Genomic DNA, 16196 nt, shown 5'->3' with positions numbered 1-16196 from the left:
CCTACTTGCTAGAGATCTCCTTGGAGAATGCAGAGTGAAGTGTGGGCTGGTTAGCTCTTAGTTGCTATATGTGGAAATTTCAAGTCTAACAAAAAGGTCTGTTTCCTAAAACAACTTGTTGGGAGTTCAATATCTGTCCCAGGCTGCCACTTCCATCCAAACCAGAGAATTCTGATGGGCAAAATACGTGTCTTATTCTCACAAGTAGTTATTACACATCATTTTCTTGGGATCAGTACTACTAAAGCTCTAATTATGTAGTTATCTGTAGTGATCACTGGGAAAGAAGGATGGACAAGGGCTGCATGTAAAAACTGCATACGAAGTCTGGGAGGAAGGAAGAGCTTTGTCTCTGCTGCTTATCTCTGCAAACTTGTGATCAGTGCCCTTGTCCCTGGAGCAAACGAGTTGGATCACTGCAGGCTGCGTTGGGGAGCTGCTGTCCCGAGTTCTCTGAGAAATAAAAACAACCCAGTGCTTGTGAACAATTCTGATTTCATTTTGATTCATTTTCATCCTACCTGCATGACAGCCTTGCCACCAGAATAGCTGTGCTCATGCTCTACTTTGCCTCTCGCCTTCTGTCCCATTTGTGTGTCTGGCCAGTATCTCCATTAGGAAGGTCATGGTGGAATTGAGATAAATGTTTGCAATGCCCCAACACAGGGGCTTTCCAGGTACAGGCTGCACAAAGCTCAGCAGCTCCTGCTGGTTGGTAACCATGTTGATTTGGTTTTGTCTGGTTTTGGGTTTTTTTTCTTTCTAGAACTTGGAACAATAGTAAGGACAGGAACCAGCTATGGGATTGTAGGGGCCACAAAGGGTAAAGATGAGAAGGAAGCAGCGCTAGTGGTGCTGTGGCTGTCTAGTCTCTGCCACCTCCTGGTGTTCCCCACCCGCCTCCTGGGCTCTGGTGGCTCCACAGGAACCGAGAGGTGAAGAGCGGGAGGAACGTGGCTCCTCAGTGTGTGCCTGGTGCCCCAGAGCTGTACCGCTGCCCTGGGGTCAGCCCAGCTCCTGCCTGCGCTGTCCCTGGGACCTCCGGGACAACCCGGACAGTCAGACCCAACGCTTCCCTTAGGGGCAGCATAAGTGTGCGGCTGTGCCAGCCAGGCTCTTGCAAACTACAGTCGTCAGCCACTGATTCCGCACAAAATCATGTTTTGTACAGATTCCCCACTTTGCAGTTGCTGGTCACTTCATGACTCGCTGTTGGTAATTTTCCTGGCAGGGTAAGGAGTCATCTAAGCTGCTTTTAACACGTCTGTTCTCCATTGCAGCCCGGGACAATCGAGTTGGACCCCAAGCAGGAGAGCGGCGGCCAGCCTGGCAGCTGTGTGGGGTATCATTTCCCTTACAACACCCTGCGGAAGCCCATCTCACAGAGCAGCATGGCAGACTGGGCTTCTAAAAACCTGAACATGCACACGCAGGGCATCTTCCGCCGGAGGATCTCCATCTCCAACATGCTGTCCTGGAACGGCGGCTCTATTAAAAAGCCAATGCTCATCACTAGCAACCGCACCATCAAAAAAGAGGCGTGTGAGATGTTCAAACTGGTGCAGAGCTACATGGGAGATCGTCAGACTCGCATGGACCGCAATCACGTGGCGTTGGTCACGGTCACCAAGTGCTGGAGCATGCAAGGTTTACGGGATGAGCTCTACATCCAACTGATCCGGCAGACAACAGATAATACGTGCTACCGAAGTCTGGCCTGGGGCTGGGAACTAATGGCCATCAGTCTGGCCTTTTTCTCCCCATCACCCAAATTTCAGTCTTATCTGGAAGGTTACATTTATCGCCACCTTGACAGCGATGAAAACAGTAAGTGCCTCATGCATACCTGCTCTGTCCCCAGCAGCATTCTCGTGGGTTGTGCCACTTATCCAGGCTTGTCTAGTTTTTAAAAACACAGGTAATCACCAGCCAGTGCTGTGGTTTCTGTCAGTGGGAGCAGCATGTCGTGGTCAGGTTCATCCTTCCTTGGTGGGATGGAGCTGCCACCAGCTCGTCTCCCTGCACTTCTCACCTGGGTCTGGCAAAGAAATTCCAGCCTGGACTGTGCTCATCTCACCCATCAGCATGGCAAGGTCAGCGCTGAGAAGAGCTGAGTTGGACCCACCAAGGGCAGAGTTTCTGTGGGTTCTCTGAAGACACTATTTACTTCAAAGTTCCTTAAAACAGGAAAAAAAACCCAAACAAACAACAACAAAAACAAAACAAAACAAAACCAACAAAAACAAACAAAAAAAACCCAGAGTTTTTTATGGGAGCCATTGCAAGCACTACGAACAGGCTGTAGCTTGGCAAATAGTCTGCTACCCCAACTTTATATTGCTATGGTGTCCTGTTAAAAAAAAAAAATCCAAGTGCCAGCCTGGAGAAAGTATTTATTGATTTATTGGCTGATCTGTCACTGTTCCAGCAGCGCTGCCTGTGCCTTGGTGCAGGCTCAAGCCCCACAGCTACGAGGGTGGTGGTGGAGCGGGGTCCTCTGGTGACAGTGGGACAGTGCCAACCTCCACCTTCTGCTTTCATGCTTGTAGCCTTCACATGGGGTTCCTTCCCTGAACCGCCAGATGTGCAGCTCTGGTTTGGGTTCTCACGAGGATCCTAAATCCCTGTCACTTTTCTCCAAAACCGTTTCCTCCAGCTGCGCCTGGCGCAGGAGTGAAGGATCCCCCAGCCAGCACCAGGGCCCCGGCAGCAAGGAGGAGTAATCAGAACTATGTGGGTGGGTTGTTCCTCCTGCTGGTATTTGGGCAGTAGGTTTTATTAGGTGTGAGCCTGCTGCCTGGAGCACCTTCTCAATTATTTAGCCATTTGGAGACAGAGTGATGTTCTGGGCCCCTCGCGGGTGCGTGCGGAGCTGCTGTGGTACAGGACCTGTCCTGAGCAGACCTCATGCTGGAGTTAGACTGGCTGCCATGTCTAAGGGTGGTTCTGGGCTTTGGTATTTTATCTTTCCACATTAATCCAGAGCCTCTTTTGAATTTTCAGTTGTCCAGCGCATCAAGGAGCTTGTGGATCTGAAAAACAAGAAGAACTCAAAATCCAGGAAAAAGAGGAAACAAAACACCGAGAATGAAGGTAAAGGCAGGAACGGCGTGCAGGGAGCCGGGAGAGACAGAGATTCGGGAAACTTTACTGTAGGTGGGCAGTGTGTGAGGTTTGACCAGAGCATGGATCAGCAGCGTGGGTGGCAGCCGGGCAGCACACAGGACACCATTAGCTCAGTGTGGCAGCACGGTGGGACCCCTTGGACTCACAGTTGTGTGAGGAAAGGGATTTCCATTTGGATGCAGACTTGGGGCTGTAACTCAGCTGGGCTGTGTATGCCACAGTTTCCTATAGCAACTTCCAGTGCTAAAAGCTGTATGAGCCAGCGTGTCGAAAAGAACCTGTTCCAGTGGTAGTAATGGATTTTGTAAACCACCACCCGACCTGAGGACCTGCAGGGAGGACACTGATACCTGGCAAAGAGCAAGCGCTGCTGTTTTCTCTCCATTATTGGCTTCCCCTTGTCCGCGCTCCTGGACTCTGCAGCCCAGGGCTTGCTGCGGCATCTCTGCCTTGTGAACAAGAGCTCACGTATTCCTCCAGCCTCAGGTTTTAACTGCTGGCTGCGGGATAATCCTTCATCTGGCTAAAGTCTTGCTAGGCAATGTCCATTCAGGTTTCTTTATATCGCCTTCTGAAAACGTGAGCTAATCACGTGAATTCATGTCAGGCAGCAGCTTACATCGTGTGGCCTTCATGTTTTTAATCTGGGAGAGCTGGAGTCAGGTTCCTGCGCCAGCAGGCGGGCGTGTGGAACGCGGACTCCGCAGCTGCGCTCTCCTGTAGTGGCTTCTGAGTGTCCCTGCTGCCCCGAGGGAAGGGCCTGAGGGGGCCCCTTGGTCACAGCCCCTGCAGAAAGAGCATCTATCACTTCTCTGTCTCCGGTGGGATTCGGAGCAGAGACCTGGAATTGCACAGGAGGATTGTATTTCTGGTAGGGATACGTCTTTTTCTTGTCCTGGTCAGGCCCGGAGAGTTCAGCCCATTCTGGCCCTTCTGAAAGTCATTTTTCTTGTGCTCAGAGGGATTTTGATATCTTTATGGGACAACTCCCCGGAGATCGCTGTGTGCCCGGCGGGCTCTGCCTGCGGGCTGAGCAGGCTCTGCTGTGCAATTGCTTGTCTGTGTTGCATGTACTGGAGTTGTTCTTGGGCACATAGACGTAGTTTTTACCTAAAAATAAAAAATACATTTTAAATTACACAGATATATGAAACGTACCAGGTTGGATCTGCTGCTGGCTGCAAGCTCGGGCTTCTCCTCGGGACACCTGTGGCTGCTCCACCGGCCCCGCTTGCCGGGCCTGGGAGGGAGGGTGGGATGCAGCTCCCTCAAGTTGCAAGGCTGTTGTGAGAGGAAATTCATTAGTAGCTCTGAAATACCTAGACGCTTATGGATGCTGCCACAGCAATTTAGCAGAGAAATCCGTAAGGAAATCAAATGTGCTGTCTTTAAACAGAACTGAATAGCAGATATGTAGATATGTATGTAAGTCTTTCAGTGAAAACTGGAGTTAAAGCAGTGATTTCCCCACCACACACACTCATGCAGTGCAGAGGCTTGTAAGTAAACGCTTGGCTGAGTAAACATTTCTCATCTGACATGCACCCAAATAAATAATTTTGAAGTTTCCCACGCCCACTTCTGCAGTCTTCATCTCCTAGCATAATGCTCTGTGAGTAAATGAAATATGAAAATGGTGCAAGATCTTTTCATGGATCAATAACCCATTGGCAGGCAGAAGAATAACGGGTAGAAACTAATGGTGTGTTTTCAGAAGGAGGATTGTCTGCTGATCCGCAGGAATGTGAGCTGGGCTTTGGGTCTACACAAGGAGGCAAATAACGAGCTGGCCGCTCAGTGTTGGTACAAAATTATTCAGGATTGTAAAAACTAAAGGTGCAGAGGGATTTTGCAAGGGCAACTGAGCGATTAAGCAGCAGAGAAAACTGTGTCAACAAAAGCAAAGTATTGTACATGGGGGAAACGTCCCTCGCTGCACATGCAGCAGCAGGCTCTATGCAGCTTTCAAGGAGGGAAAGACATTTTACAGCCCGTATATGAATTTCCAGAAATGTATACCCGGTGCTGGGAAGTGGTCAGAAACCAGACAGGACCAGCAGGTTGTAGAAAAAGGCCAGAGCAAACCAGCACTGGGCTGTAGTCGTGCTGTGTCTGCGTCTGCGCCGCGTGTCCTGCCCGCGGACCCCCAGCTGATGAGTGCGGCTGGGGGAGCCCCCAGGAGCTGGACCTGGAGAGGTCAGTGGCCTGAAAGAAACTGCAGGTGACCTGGGGGAACCGGGAGGAAGAAAATTTCTCATCGTTCATCATAGCAAAAAAACTGCAAACCGCCTGGTTTTGTTGTTGGGCAGCAGGCTGTAGAGTGCTCTGTCCTGAAGCACAAAATTCAATCGTTAAGAGTTGGCAAAGCCGGGTGTTGTGCAGGCTGGGAACATAAACAGGTTTAGGATGAAATGGGACAGATTCGAGGAAGGGAGGTCTGTCAGTCGATGGTTCATGGTCCAAGTGCAACACTGCCCCAGGGTATCTCCCACCTGCTCTTAGCCGGGAGATTTTCACAGGGGAATGCTCATTTTTCAGACACGCTGCATCTGTTCATACCCTCCCTGGGGCAGATGCGGGCTGCTGGCCCTACGGCCCTTTGGGCTGGCGAAGCACGGCATTGCGTAGATGAGGTTCTCAGAGACATCCTTGTCAATATCTCCAGGGTAGGTGTCAAGAGGACGGACCAGACTCTGTTCAGTGGTGCCCAATGATAGGACAAGGGGCAACGGGCACAGACTGGAACACAGGAGGTTCCATCTAAACGTGAGGAGAAACTTCTTCACTTTGAGGTGCCAGAGCCTGGACCAGGCTGCCCAGAGCGGGTGTGGAGTCTCCTTCTCTGGAGACATTGAAACCCGCCTGGACCGACCTGTGTGATCTGCTCTGGTGACCCCGCGTGAGCAGGGGGGTTGGACTGGATGATCTCCAGAGGTCCCTTCCAACTCCAACCAGCCTGGGATTCTGTGATTCTATGGTTTAGAGGTGGACTTGACAGCATTGGGTTAATGGTTGGACTCGATCTTAAAGGTCTTTTCCAACCTAAACTATTCTCTGATTCTGTGATTTCCCATGTAGGGAATGATGCTGCAGCAGCATTGCTGGCTGCAGAGGGTGCACTGGTGGTGTGAGGAAGAGGAGCTAAAACCCTGCTGTAAAATGGGGCTGCTGGGCCGATCCAAGGCAGGAGAGCGGCGCTGGGCAAAGCTCTGAAGAGCAGAGCAGGACGGGGCCGCCTGCGCTGATGGTGCCAGGCTGAGGTCCCTGAGAGGCCACTGTAGGTCGGAGAAATACCGAGACAACAGCTTCTGCTGTGCTAAAATACATGTCCCATGGCCAGGTCCTGATTCCACATTGTTTGCTGCATTTTTTAAGACATTTTCTGGCAAGAGAGCGTTCAAGTCTGTTCCAGAAGGTATGTTCCTGCGTGTGCCCTGCCTGGATTTTAACTTGTTATAAAAGGAGACATTCTTTAAGAAGCTCTTCACATGTGTTTCTAGGCCAGCACATGGAAAAATATTTTCCTTTGCAAACTATTTTTCACTGTGTGGGTTGTTAGTAGTCTTCTGTTCCCGAGCTCCTGGGGCTACTGTGGTACCACAGGAAATAACAGATCAACTTGGATTTCACAGATTCATGATGTGCTCAGAGAAGTGGAATTGCCTTCAGTGTCGGCCCTTTCCAGCCATGCAGCCGAAGCTGCCGGTCCCTGCGCCGAGGGGCGCGAGCTGGGAAGCGGAGGGGGCACCTGGGGGTACTTGCCCCCTCGTTAGGAGAACTGACCTGGTGATGAGCTGAGTGCCAGAGCCAGCTGATCGCTGAGCACTTTAAAGGCAGCCAGACAGTCGAGTCAAGTCACTGGTTTGGAAAAGCGGAGGCTAAAGGTAAATTCTGCTCCTCTCCCTCCTGTTTCCCTCCACAGCCCACCACTGGCCTCCTGGCCTCTCCACATCTCCTTTGCCCAAGGGGCTGGAGCACAAGTGTGATGGGAGCGGCTGAGGGAGCTGGGGGTTCAGCTGGAGAACAGGAGCTGAGGGGAGACCTTCTGATCTCTGAACTGCCTGAAAGGAGCTTGGAGCCAGGGGGGTCGGGCTCTGCTCCCCAGGAACAAGCGCCAGGACCAGGGGAAACGGCCTCAAGTTGCACCAGGGGAGGTTGAATCTGGGGAACAATTTCTTCCCCAAAGGGCTGTGGGGCATTGGAACAGGCTGCCCAGGGCAGTGCTGGAGTCACCATCCCTGGAGGGGTTGGACAGATGGAGATGAGGTTCTCAGGGACATGGGTCAGTGCCAGGGTTGGGTTAATGTTTGGACTCGATGAACTTGAGGGTTTCTGCCAACCAAAGTGATTCCGTGACGCTGTGGTCTTGCACTGCACGTGCCCGGGAGCGGGAGGCACTGGATTCGAGGCAGGCGGCTCCTGCGGTGTCACGGGGAGGCTGCATGCTGCACGTTCAGGGGAGCCATTCATTCTGTGTCCACCACAGCAGGGTGACAGTCACCACTTTCCTCAGGGCTCCCTCTGCTTATTTGGCGACTCAGGTCCATGGGCAATAAGGGGTCCAGCCCCTTGCACACAGGACAAGTTTGTTTTCAGTTTATTTGCTTGAAATTTGGTTGGCTCCACACATGGTCCCAACAGTCCCGTGTGGGTCAGAGGCTGCAGCTCGGTCATCGTTGGAGCAGGACGCCTCGCTGCAGAAAGCGCAGGATGTAGGTTTTGGGCTTTTCCCAGGGTCAAGGAGCTTTCTGGGAAAGTACAGAACAGGCTTCAAGCAAACGTGTCTGGCTGCTGCCCACGCATCAGCCGTGCAGGCTCTTCAAGGCAACCGGTTTCTTTGCAAACCTTTTTAACCTCTCAGGGTGATTATGGGTTTCAGGGTCTAATTACAGTGTGGAAAAAAAAAAAAAATCCTGTTATTAGTTTTGAATGTGCTGCCTCCTGTGTAATTGTTGTGATACAGAGGCGCAGCCCAGTCTTTTTCCCATTCCCTCCTTCGTGAAGTGGATGACACTTGGCATCGGGTGTGTCTGCACACGTTAACAACAGAAGCCGTAACCTGGAATAGTGAAGCATCATGATGCAGCTCATTGGGTTTGTTTTCTTTAATCCTTAGACATTTCCAGTGTAAATCATGCCTGGGATTAGCAGGATTTTTGCATATGGGGAATATCTTGCTTTAGATATTCCCAAGAGAGAAATTCTTAAAACTGACTTTCCTTCCCGTTGCCTGTGGGAGAGGAGGATGCTCTGGTACCTCCCTCAGCATCGCTCCAGCGTTTGAGAGGCTCCGTGTCAGCTGTGACAGTCACAGTTTGATCCAGGCAGGGGCTGCGGTTTGTCTGCTGGCTGAGAGGAGAAGGCGCATCTCTCCCCTTGGTGAGTTGTTGTTCTGCCTGGGGGGAGCGTGTCCTCCCTCGGCATGAGAGGATTTGAGGAACTCCAGGCTCCTGACCAGCTCACCTACGCCGTCGGGTGTGTGAAAGGCTGATCTGAAATACCCAGCATCTGATCAGAATGCAGATTTTTAAAGCCACAAGTATTTTGAACTCTGCTGCGAGCTTTGAGCCTGGCAGGGAGTCAAATAGGGCAGATCTGTTCACTGCTTTCAGCAAGCAATTTGGGTTTGACTCGAAAAAGAACAAAAGGCCAACGGTTTTGGAAAACCTCTCCCAGCAATCAGTGCTGTCAGTGCAAACATTTCTCTTGGTGTCACGGGGGGATTAGCTCTGTGAATCCTGGCTCAGCACAGCCAGAGCAGCCGTTCTTGCGGAGGGTGGCAGCTCTCGTGGTGAAGTTCCCAAGCGCTGGTGTGTCCGATTCTGCTCGTATCACAGAGTGTGCCCGAGCCCTGCGGTGCAAGGCTGGCTTGGAGGAGGCTGCAGGCGGAGCACGGGGAGACTTCTGCAGGGCTGTGGGAGGTGAGGGACCCCAGCACCTCCCCACAGCTCTCCTGTGCCCTGAGCTCACTCGTGGTGCTGGGGCTGCCTCTCCGGCCCCACACACCTTTCCCTGCTGCTGCCTCTGTCCTAGCCCAGGACCGCAGTTCTTGAATCATAAACAGTTTGTTTAAAACAGTTCGAAATCGTCGCTGGCAGGAGGCCGGTTCTGCATGCTCTGTTGCTGAGATCTGGCAATACATGAATTCCCAGGCCCGTGTGTGTGTGAGCCACGTAACTCCAGCCATGCTGCGGGGAGCGAGGACTCGTGCTCACATGTGTGCCCAGGCTGCGAATGCTGAACAGCCCCTTGTGCTGGGTCAGGCCAGGGTCTGGCTGCCTGTGTGGGAGGTGGAGACCTGCAGGAGGGGCTGGGAGGTGCAGAGCTCTGAGCCTCAGCCCAGGGGACAGATCCCTCCAAGCCCAAGCAGCGACTTGCCCTGACGCTGCCGACCACGGGGCTGCAGGGCCGGGGGCTCCGGGGCGCGTGGTGGTGGGTTTCGGCACAGGAGGGGGTGGCTGTTGGTGCCAGTGGGTGCTCAGTAAGGGCTCCGGTGTGGTGGGTGTGTGGCACCATGGGCCGACCGGTCCTTTCTCCTTCCTGCCAGGTCTGCCCATCAGCACCTATGCCAGATATTGCTACCGCAAACTCCAGAAAGTGGCCATCACCGGAGGCAAAAAGGTGAGTGTCTGCCCCGGCCGCGAGCCGCAGGCTGCCTGTGCCCTGCTCCGCGTCCCGGCTCCCAGGGCTGTCGGTCCCGCGGCTCCCGGAGCTCACCGCTGATTCAGCGATGGGAAATGGAGACAGAGCAGGGGGGCTGGCTCAGGGCTCGTGTCCCCACGTGTCTGCCCAGATCCCGCCATCCTCCTGCCACACAGCAGTGCTGCCACACTGGCAGCCACACAGCTGCTGCTCCCTGGCCTTAGGGACATGGAGGACAAGCCTGATGTTTTCCTGTCTGTAGGGCAGGAGGGACTGTCTGTGCAGGGAATGCCCATCATTTGGTTCCTTCAGGTGAGGGAAGAGTCTCTCTTTGCTTCTGAGAGCTTGCATGGGCTGGGCCTTGCAGCTGGTTTACTGCAGAGTTGTTCATTCGTAGTTCAAAAAAATCCCACAGTGGAGATGGCTGCACCTGGGGGAACCTCTGTGCTCTGCATTATCTGGAGATCCTCCTCCTCCCTTTCCTCCGCACAGTTCTGCGCTGGGCTGTGAAAGCTGGCAGGCGGCCTCAGCCTGTCCGTCCTGAGTCTCTGAGCCAGATCCGGTCATTTTTTATTTGCGCAAATCCTGCTGGGGCCTCCCTGCCATCTGGACTCTGTGTACAGTGAGCAAATAGCTGAAATACCTTGGGAGGAGTGAAGGCTCCCGGCATCCCCGCAGGGGCAGGACAGGAAACGTCCGGACACGCATCGCGCGCAGCAGCAGCCGCGGCAGCTGCCGCCCTCCGAGAGACCAGCAGGAGCTTTCCCTGCCGTCGTGTCTCCCGGTGGGCCGTGGGGTTGCTGCTGAACGGCTGCCGTGCTGGGCAGCGTGTCGTCCCTACGACAGCACTCTGCGCTTCTCCGAATCTCTGCCATGGGAGATTCAAAGCCCCTTTCAAGCGTAGGCATCCTTTGGAAGCACCAGGTCCCAGTGTCCGCTTTTCAGGGAGCTCCAGCACCTCTGACAGCTTTCCCTGGAGTTGTACATACTTGGAATTCTCTTCTCCAAAGGGCTGTTTTTCAGCTGTCCTGTGGCCAAATGCTCGCCCGGCACTGGGCCAGTGTACACGAGCCCCTCTGACCCCACCACGGCCGGGGACCCGCTGGGCTCATCCTTCCTCCCACAGCACCAGCAGGTTGAGCTACAGCTGGAGCAACCCCACCGATGTGCAAAACACGGTAACAGAATCCCTTCAAAACCAAACTTTCCAAAGGGCTCTCCTGCCAACAAGCAGCAGCTTCTCTGCTCCTCTTGGGCCTGATGAGTTGAACTCCCCCTGTTTTTAGGAGGTGGAGGGTGCAGAGCAAGAACCGTGCTGCCAGGAGGCCAGCAAGGTGTCCACGTGTGTGGGCGTCCCTGCCCATCTTGGCCGCTCAGCACCACTGTCCTGGGTCACTGTGTCCCTGTGGGCTGCCTGTGCCACAGCCGCACCGAGCTCTTCTCTGTCCCTAGGGCCTCCGAAAGCCGACAGTGGAAGAGATAACGCACGCCAGGAACGCCATCGTGACGCCGTCGCTCTTCGGCAGCTCTCTGGAGGAAATCATGCTGCGGCAGCAGGACATGTACCCGGGGAACAAGCTGCCCTGGGTGCAGACGCAGCTGTCGCAGCAGGTCCTGGCTCTGGGAGGAGAACAGACGGAGGGGATTTTCAGGTGAGCTTTTGTGGCGCTGTGTTGCTTTTGAGCTACCCTCAAAGCCGAGAAGTCAAGATTGACCTCCACATGCTTCCTCTTCCCTGAGAATAGCACTCTGCTGCAGATCAGACAAAACCCAACCTTTCCCAGGTTCAGGAATCACTTCCTAAAGTAGCATTATCCATTTACATACATTAGCACAGAGGGGACAGCATAGATGTGACTTGAATTACTTAGGACAGCACATTTCCAGGTGCAGCATTGAATGTTCATCAACAGCAGCAGTTGGTCAGCGTGGGGAGGGGACGAGCTCTTGGGTCCCTGCAGAGCAGCTCAGCAAATGCAGCTCATCAGCCTCAATAATGCACAAGACGTGAGGAGTCAAGAGAGACAAAGAATCTGTGTGGTGAACATTGGAGATTCTGGTTTGCGTTTGGGTTTTTGTTTGTTGTTGGGTTTTTGTGGGTTTTTTCGTGGTTTTGTTTGGTTGGTTTTGGTTTTTTCATGTAAGATTTGTGTTAGTTTTTCACTAGCTAAACTTGATTTAAGGTAGCTAGCAAAAGACTCAACCTTGCGAGGGTTTCCAGTAGCTTGGAATGTTTAGCCAGAGGTGATGCTTGTCTTTGGACTGGACATGCTGCAGAGAGGCCTGGTTACAGAACATAATCACTCCCAAGAACAGAGCAATAGTTGATGCCTGAGCTAGTGGGAAGGAGACAAGTGTTTCTTCCACTCCCACTTTAAAGCTGTGTCTAAACACTGGCAGCCCGTTCTCTCTGAGGAGCCGCTCTTGTAATGCCCCTGGTATGTGCTCCCTTCTCCCGGGGGCCTCAGAAGCAGCTTTGCAGCCACCGTTTGCCATCTCACTGCCACACCAGGCACATTGCCCTACTCGCCTCTAAAGCACCTTTGCCGTGTCTGTGTGCAGGATACCTGGTGACATAGATGAAGTCAACGCCTTGAAGTTGCAGGTGGATCAGTGGAGAATCCCGAGCAGCCTCAGTGACCCCAACGTCCCAGGTACGGGAACGCAGCGGCCGCGGTGCCGTGCGGAGGGGGAGGTACAAGTGCTGCTGCTTGGGGACCTGTGCACAGCTGGGTTTTCATTCTCTGCCATTCCAAACACTGCCCACAGATCAAACCCTGGGTGCGGTGGGGGAGGCTCGGCACAGTGAGGCCATGCGAGCCGGGCAGCGTGCGGAGCGGCCGCGAGTCCTTCAGGGGCAGCACAGCAGCTCCAGGGTCTCGTTGTCCTCTCCTTCAGGCAGCCCCAGAGCTGCTTCCTGGAGGAGCAGGTAGATAAGAGCCCACATTTTCCTCTAACTGGCCAGTCTGGCTGCCCGAGGATTTCAGAGCCAAGACTGAAATATGGTGAACCAGCACACATGCAAAATCCCTTCTCTGCCCTCTATTTCCTAAGGGAAAATAGAGGGTTTGCGCTGCCAGGTTTGCATCTGAAGGTGGTGGGGAGGTAAGCAGAGCTGTTCTCATGCACCCTGCTTTCTGCCCAGCCTCTCTTCTCAAGCTGTGGTATCGGGAGCTAGAGGAGCCCGTCATCCCCCAGCAGTTCTACAAAGAGTGCATCAGCAACTACGAGAACCCCGACGCTGCCGTGGCTGTGGTGCAGCTCTTGCCAGAGCTCAACAGGCTGGTGCTGTGTTACCTCATACACTTCCTGCAGGTAGGCAGCCCTGCGGTCCTGCATCCCGCTGCCGGCCAGGAGCCTGGAGCACACGGGGCACCGTTGGTGGGACAGCTGTGGTGGTGGGTTCTGGGACCCCTCACCTGTATTTAGGGTGGGACTGATGGAGATGGGTCTGCTGGCCTTGTCCCTTATGGGAGCAATAAAGCGTGTTCCTGATCTTGTAGAGCATGGGGCCAGTCCCAAAGACTGAGATCTGCAAGATGTTCCCTGTCTGCTGAGGCTCCCATGCTGTCGGCTGTGTCAGAGCATAGTGGGCTTCCCCTGCAAACGTGTGGCTCTTGGGGCATGGTCTTTCAGGGAGGCCACATCTCTGCTCTCCTTGCACCTCTTCTTAGGCCATGTGTTGGGAATCTCTTGCCCTTTTCCACTGCTCCAGCTGAATGTCACCTTATTATCTGCAGATCTTTGCTCAGCCGTCAAATGTGGGCAGAACGAAGATGGATGTGAATAACCTGGCCATGGTGATGGCCCCCAACTGTCTGCGCTGCCAGTCTGACGACCCTCGCGTTATCTTTGAGAACACGCGCAAAGAAATGTCCTTTCTTCGCATGCTGATAGTGCACCTGGACACGAGCTTCATCAAAGGGCTGGTCTGAGCCGCTGGCCCTGGGCTCCAAGGCATCGCTCTGGGGAGTCGCTGGGTGCCCAAAGTCTTCTCCTCTCCACTTAGATTTCTTTAATTGTCCCTGCTGTTGTCACACCCTGGGTTAGCCCCTGAGCATCTCCCAGCAAATGACCTCGTGGACAAGGACTAGACACTCTTGGAAGGCTCGGGCTGTTCAGCCCCAAGAGATCCTTGGACGTGCCAGGCCAGGTTGAGTGCTTCCTGGCCTTCCAGCGTGTGCCAGGAGGGGCAGCCCTCCTCCTTGGAGCCGCAGGACTGGTTGCTCGTTGAAAGGGCTGCGACATCCATGAGAAACTGCTACCTGGAGCAGCGAGACTCTTCATCTCCCTTCTGGAGTCAGAGTTGGCTTCAGGTAGGAGGACATCACTCCTGTGTTGTGGCACGAGCTGGTCCTGGGGGAGATGCTGCCTCATTGGGGATAATCCCACTGCCATGGAGCCAGCCCAGTTCACCTCTGCAGACTCTTGGTTGGACACCTGAGGGTTGTTCCGACACCCCACGACCTGTGAAGGTGTGGGGGGGTTTGCTGAGGCAGAGGGCTTCCTTGGACTGCCCTGGTCAGTGGAAGCACATTGCAGCCCAGGGAGAGGTGTTTGAGCCTCTGCTGCTGGTGGCTGGACAGGCAGAGATCCCACAGCTGGGAACCTGGGCAGGCTGGATCTGCACAGCATCCATCTCAGCTTCTCCTGTAGCAGCACGTGGTCAGCATGTGGGACCAGCCTGTGCGAGCTAAACCAGCTCCTGCCCGCGCCCTGGGGGCTGGGACAAGAGGGAGGCCACGCACCTGACAGCAAACAGATAAACAGCCTCTTTGGCATCCTAACGAGAGCCATATCCCCTGGAGTGCAATGCCAGTGGCCTTGAAACTCCTTTCTGCTACAGGCAGCGTGAGCTGACACCAGCCTTCCCAAAGAGCGTCTGAGACTGTGCTCAGAGCAGCCTCCACGGCTCCAGCACCTGGTACCGCATCCTTCCCAGAGCGCTCTGCTGGGAACGGAACACCAGCTTCACCCACCCTCCTGGTTCAGCCCAGCTCTGAAGAAGGCTGGAAGGTCCCCAGCAGTAAGAAGAGCTCAGATCTGCCTTCCAGGCAGAGCAGCAGCATCGCTGTGTGCTCGTGAATGCTGATCCTGCCTGGAGTCCCCTGTGGCACCTTTGCTCTTCCCACCAGACTCTGGTAGGAGTTGCAGAGGGGCAGGGACGGGAAGGGGACAGAGAGGAGAGACAGGTCGGAGCAGCTGAGGTTGGTGGAGCTTGCGTAGGGCTGGCGTCAGGCAGTTCTCACTGTTGCTATTAAACCCCTGTGGCTTTCTGTGTGCCACCAGAAGTGAGGCACAGCAAGGACAGTGCCTTTCAGAGGCAGCGCATGGATTTCCCCGCAGCCTCTGGATACTGTTGTGTGTTCCTTTGCAAGCAGCAATTTCTAATTCTGTGGCATCCTGGTGTTACTCTGCTCTTCCTTTGACGCGATTTCCCTGCTGGAGGCAGATCTGCTGCAAAAAGCTGCGCATTGGGATTCTTCATGCGATGCTAAGTCTGCTGGTAGCATCCAAGGCTGCATTTCATTTCTGCATCCGCCTCCTTTTCACATGGAGACCTGGGATCATCCTCTCCCGATGGCAGCAGGGAGCTGGGCCCTGCCAGCAGTGAGGTGTAAAGCTGATCTCTGAATCTGTACCAAAAGTTTGGGAGTAAGGTGCCAGGTGCAGGGAGTGCCCCGAGCCAGCTGGCTGCCTGGATCTCATGATGCGTGAATGGGGTTTCCAGGCACGTTTGCTTGGGTGGACTCCGCAGCGGGACTTCAGTTTGTGCCCAGCTGAACAAGGGTCGTGGTTCCTCTTCTTGTACCAGATGCTTCTGTGGTCCAACAAGCCAGGAAATCCTGCTCCCATGTCAGGATTAGCTCTGCCAAACGTGCCCCCAAAAATGTGCCAGGATCTGTGTCACACACCCATCCCATCTCACCCCACCCCATCCCATCCCATCCCAGGGCTTTGAAGCCATTCAGCTCAGTTTGGCCTCCTGAAGCGCTGAACAACTTGTACTTCAGATGTGGGGCTACTGTCCCAGAAATGTAGAGCCAGGCAGGGGTGACCGGCTCTGCCCTATTTTCTGAAATCGGAATTGTTGAACAGGCTGGGGGTGCTGTGTCCTGCCCCGCCGTGGGCTGGAGCAGCGTGTGGCTCCTGCCGTCCTCTCCGGGCTGCATGTCCCTCTGCCGGGCTTCGCCTGCAGCCAGTCACCGCGTAGGTGATCCATGTTATTCCTTGCACTTAGCTGTAGCAGTCAGTCAAACCGTAGGCATTTGCTGCTATTACAAATGAATGCTTCTTGCCAGGGCTGTATAATAGGCTAATAAATGACACTGGATATTATTTTCTTTGCCAACAGATTTGTAAATACAAATCATTAAAGCAGCCTCTCCTCTGTTATAATAATAATAAATACAATCTCCATGGTTGTC

General features: G+C 54.0%; 1 protein-coding gene across 1 annotated transcript in view; it reads left to right on the top strand.

Annotated features, from left to right (window-relative positions):
• Positions 1 to 16196, top strand: part of LOC135994686 (rho GTPase-activating protein 39-like) — a 57987-nt gene extending 41791 nt beyond the window's left edge. Inside the window, exons 4-10 of the mRNA XM_065645461.1 lie at positions 1281 to 1827; positions 3004 to 3093; positions 9674 to 9747; positions 11221 to 11420; positions 12331 to 12422; positions 12914 to 13083; positions 13509 to 16196. Coding sequence (XP_065501533.1) covers positions 1281 to 1827; positions 3004 to 3093; positions 9674 to 9747; positions 11221 to 11420; positions 12331 to 12422; positions 12914 to 13083; positions 13509 to 13703 — 1368 coding nt within the window. The 3' untranslated portion in view covers positions 13704 to 16196. The remainder of the gene's footprint in view (positions 1 to 1280; positions 1828 to 3003; positions 3094 to 9673; positions 9748 to 11220; positions 11421 to 12330; positions 12423 to 12913; positions 13084 to 13508) is intronic.

Source organism: Caloenas nicobarica, chromosome 15 (assembly GCF_036013445.1).
Source record: "Caloenas nicobarica isolate bCalNic1 chromosome 15, bCalNic1.hap1, whole genome shotgun sequence".
Lineage (NCBI taxonomy): Eukaryota > Metazoa > Chordata > Aves > Columbiformes > Columbidae > Caloenas > Caloenas nicobarica.
Note: the sequence above shows the minus strand (reverse complement) of the source record. Positions and strands in the feature narration are given on the sequence as shown.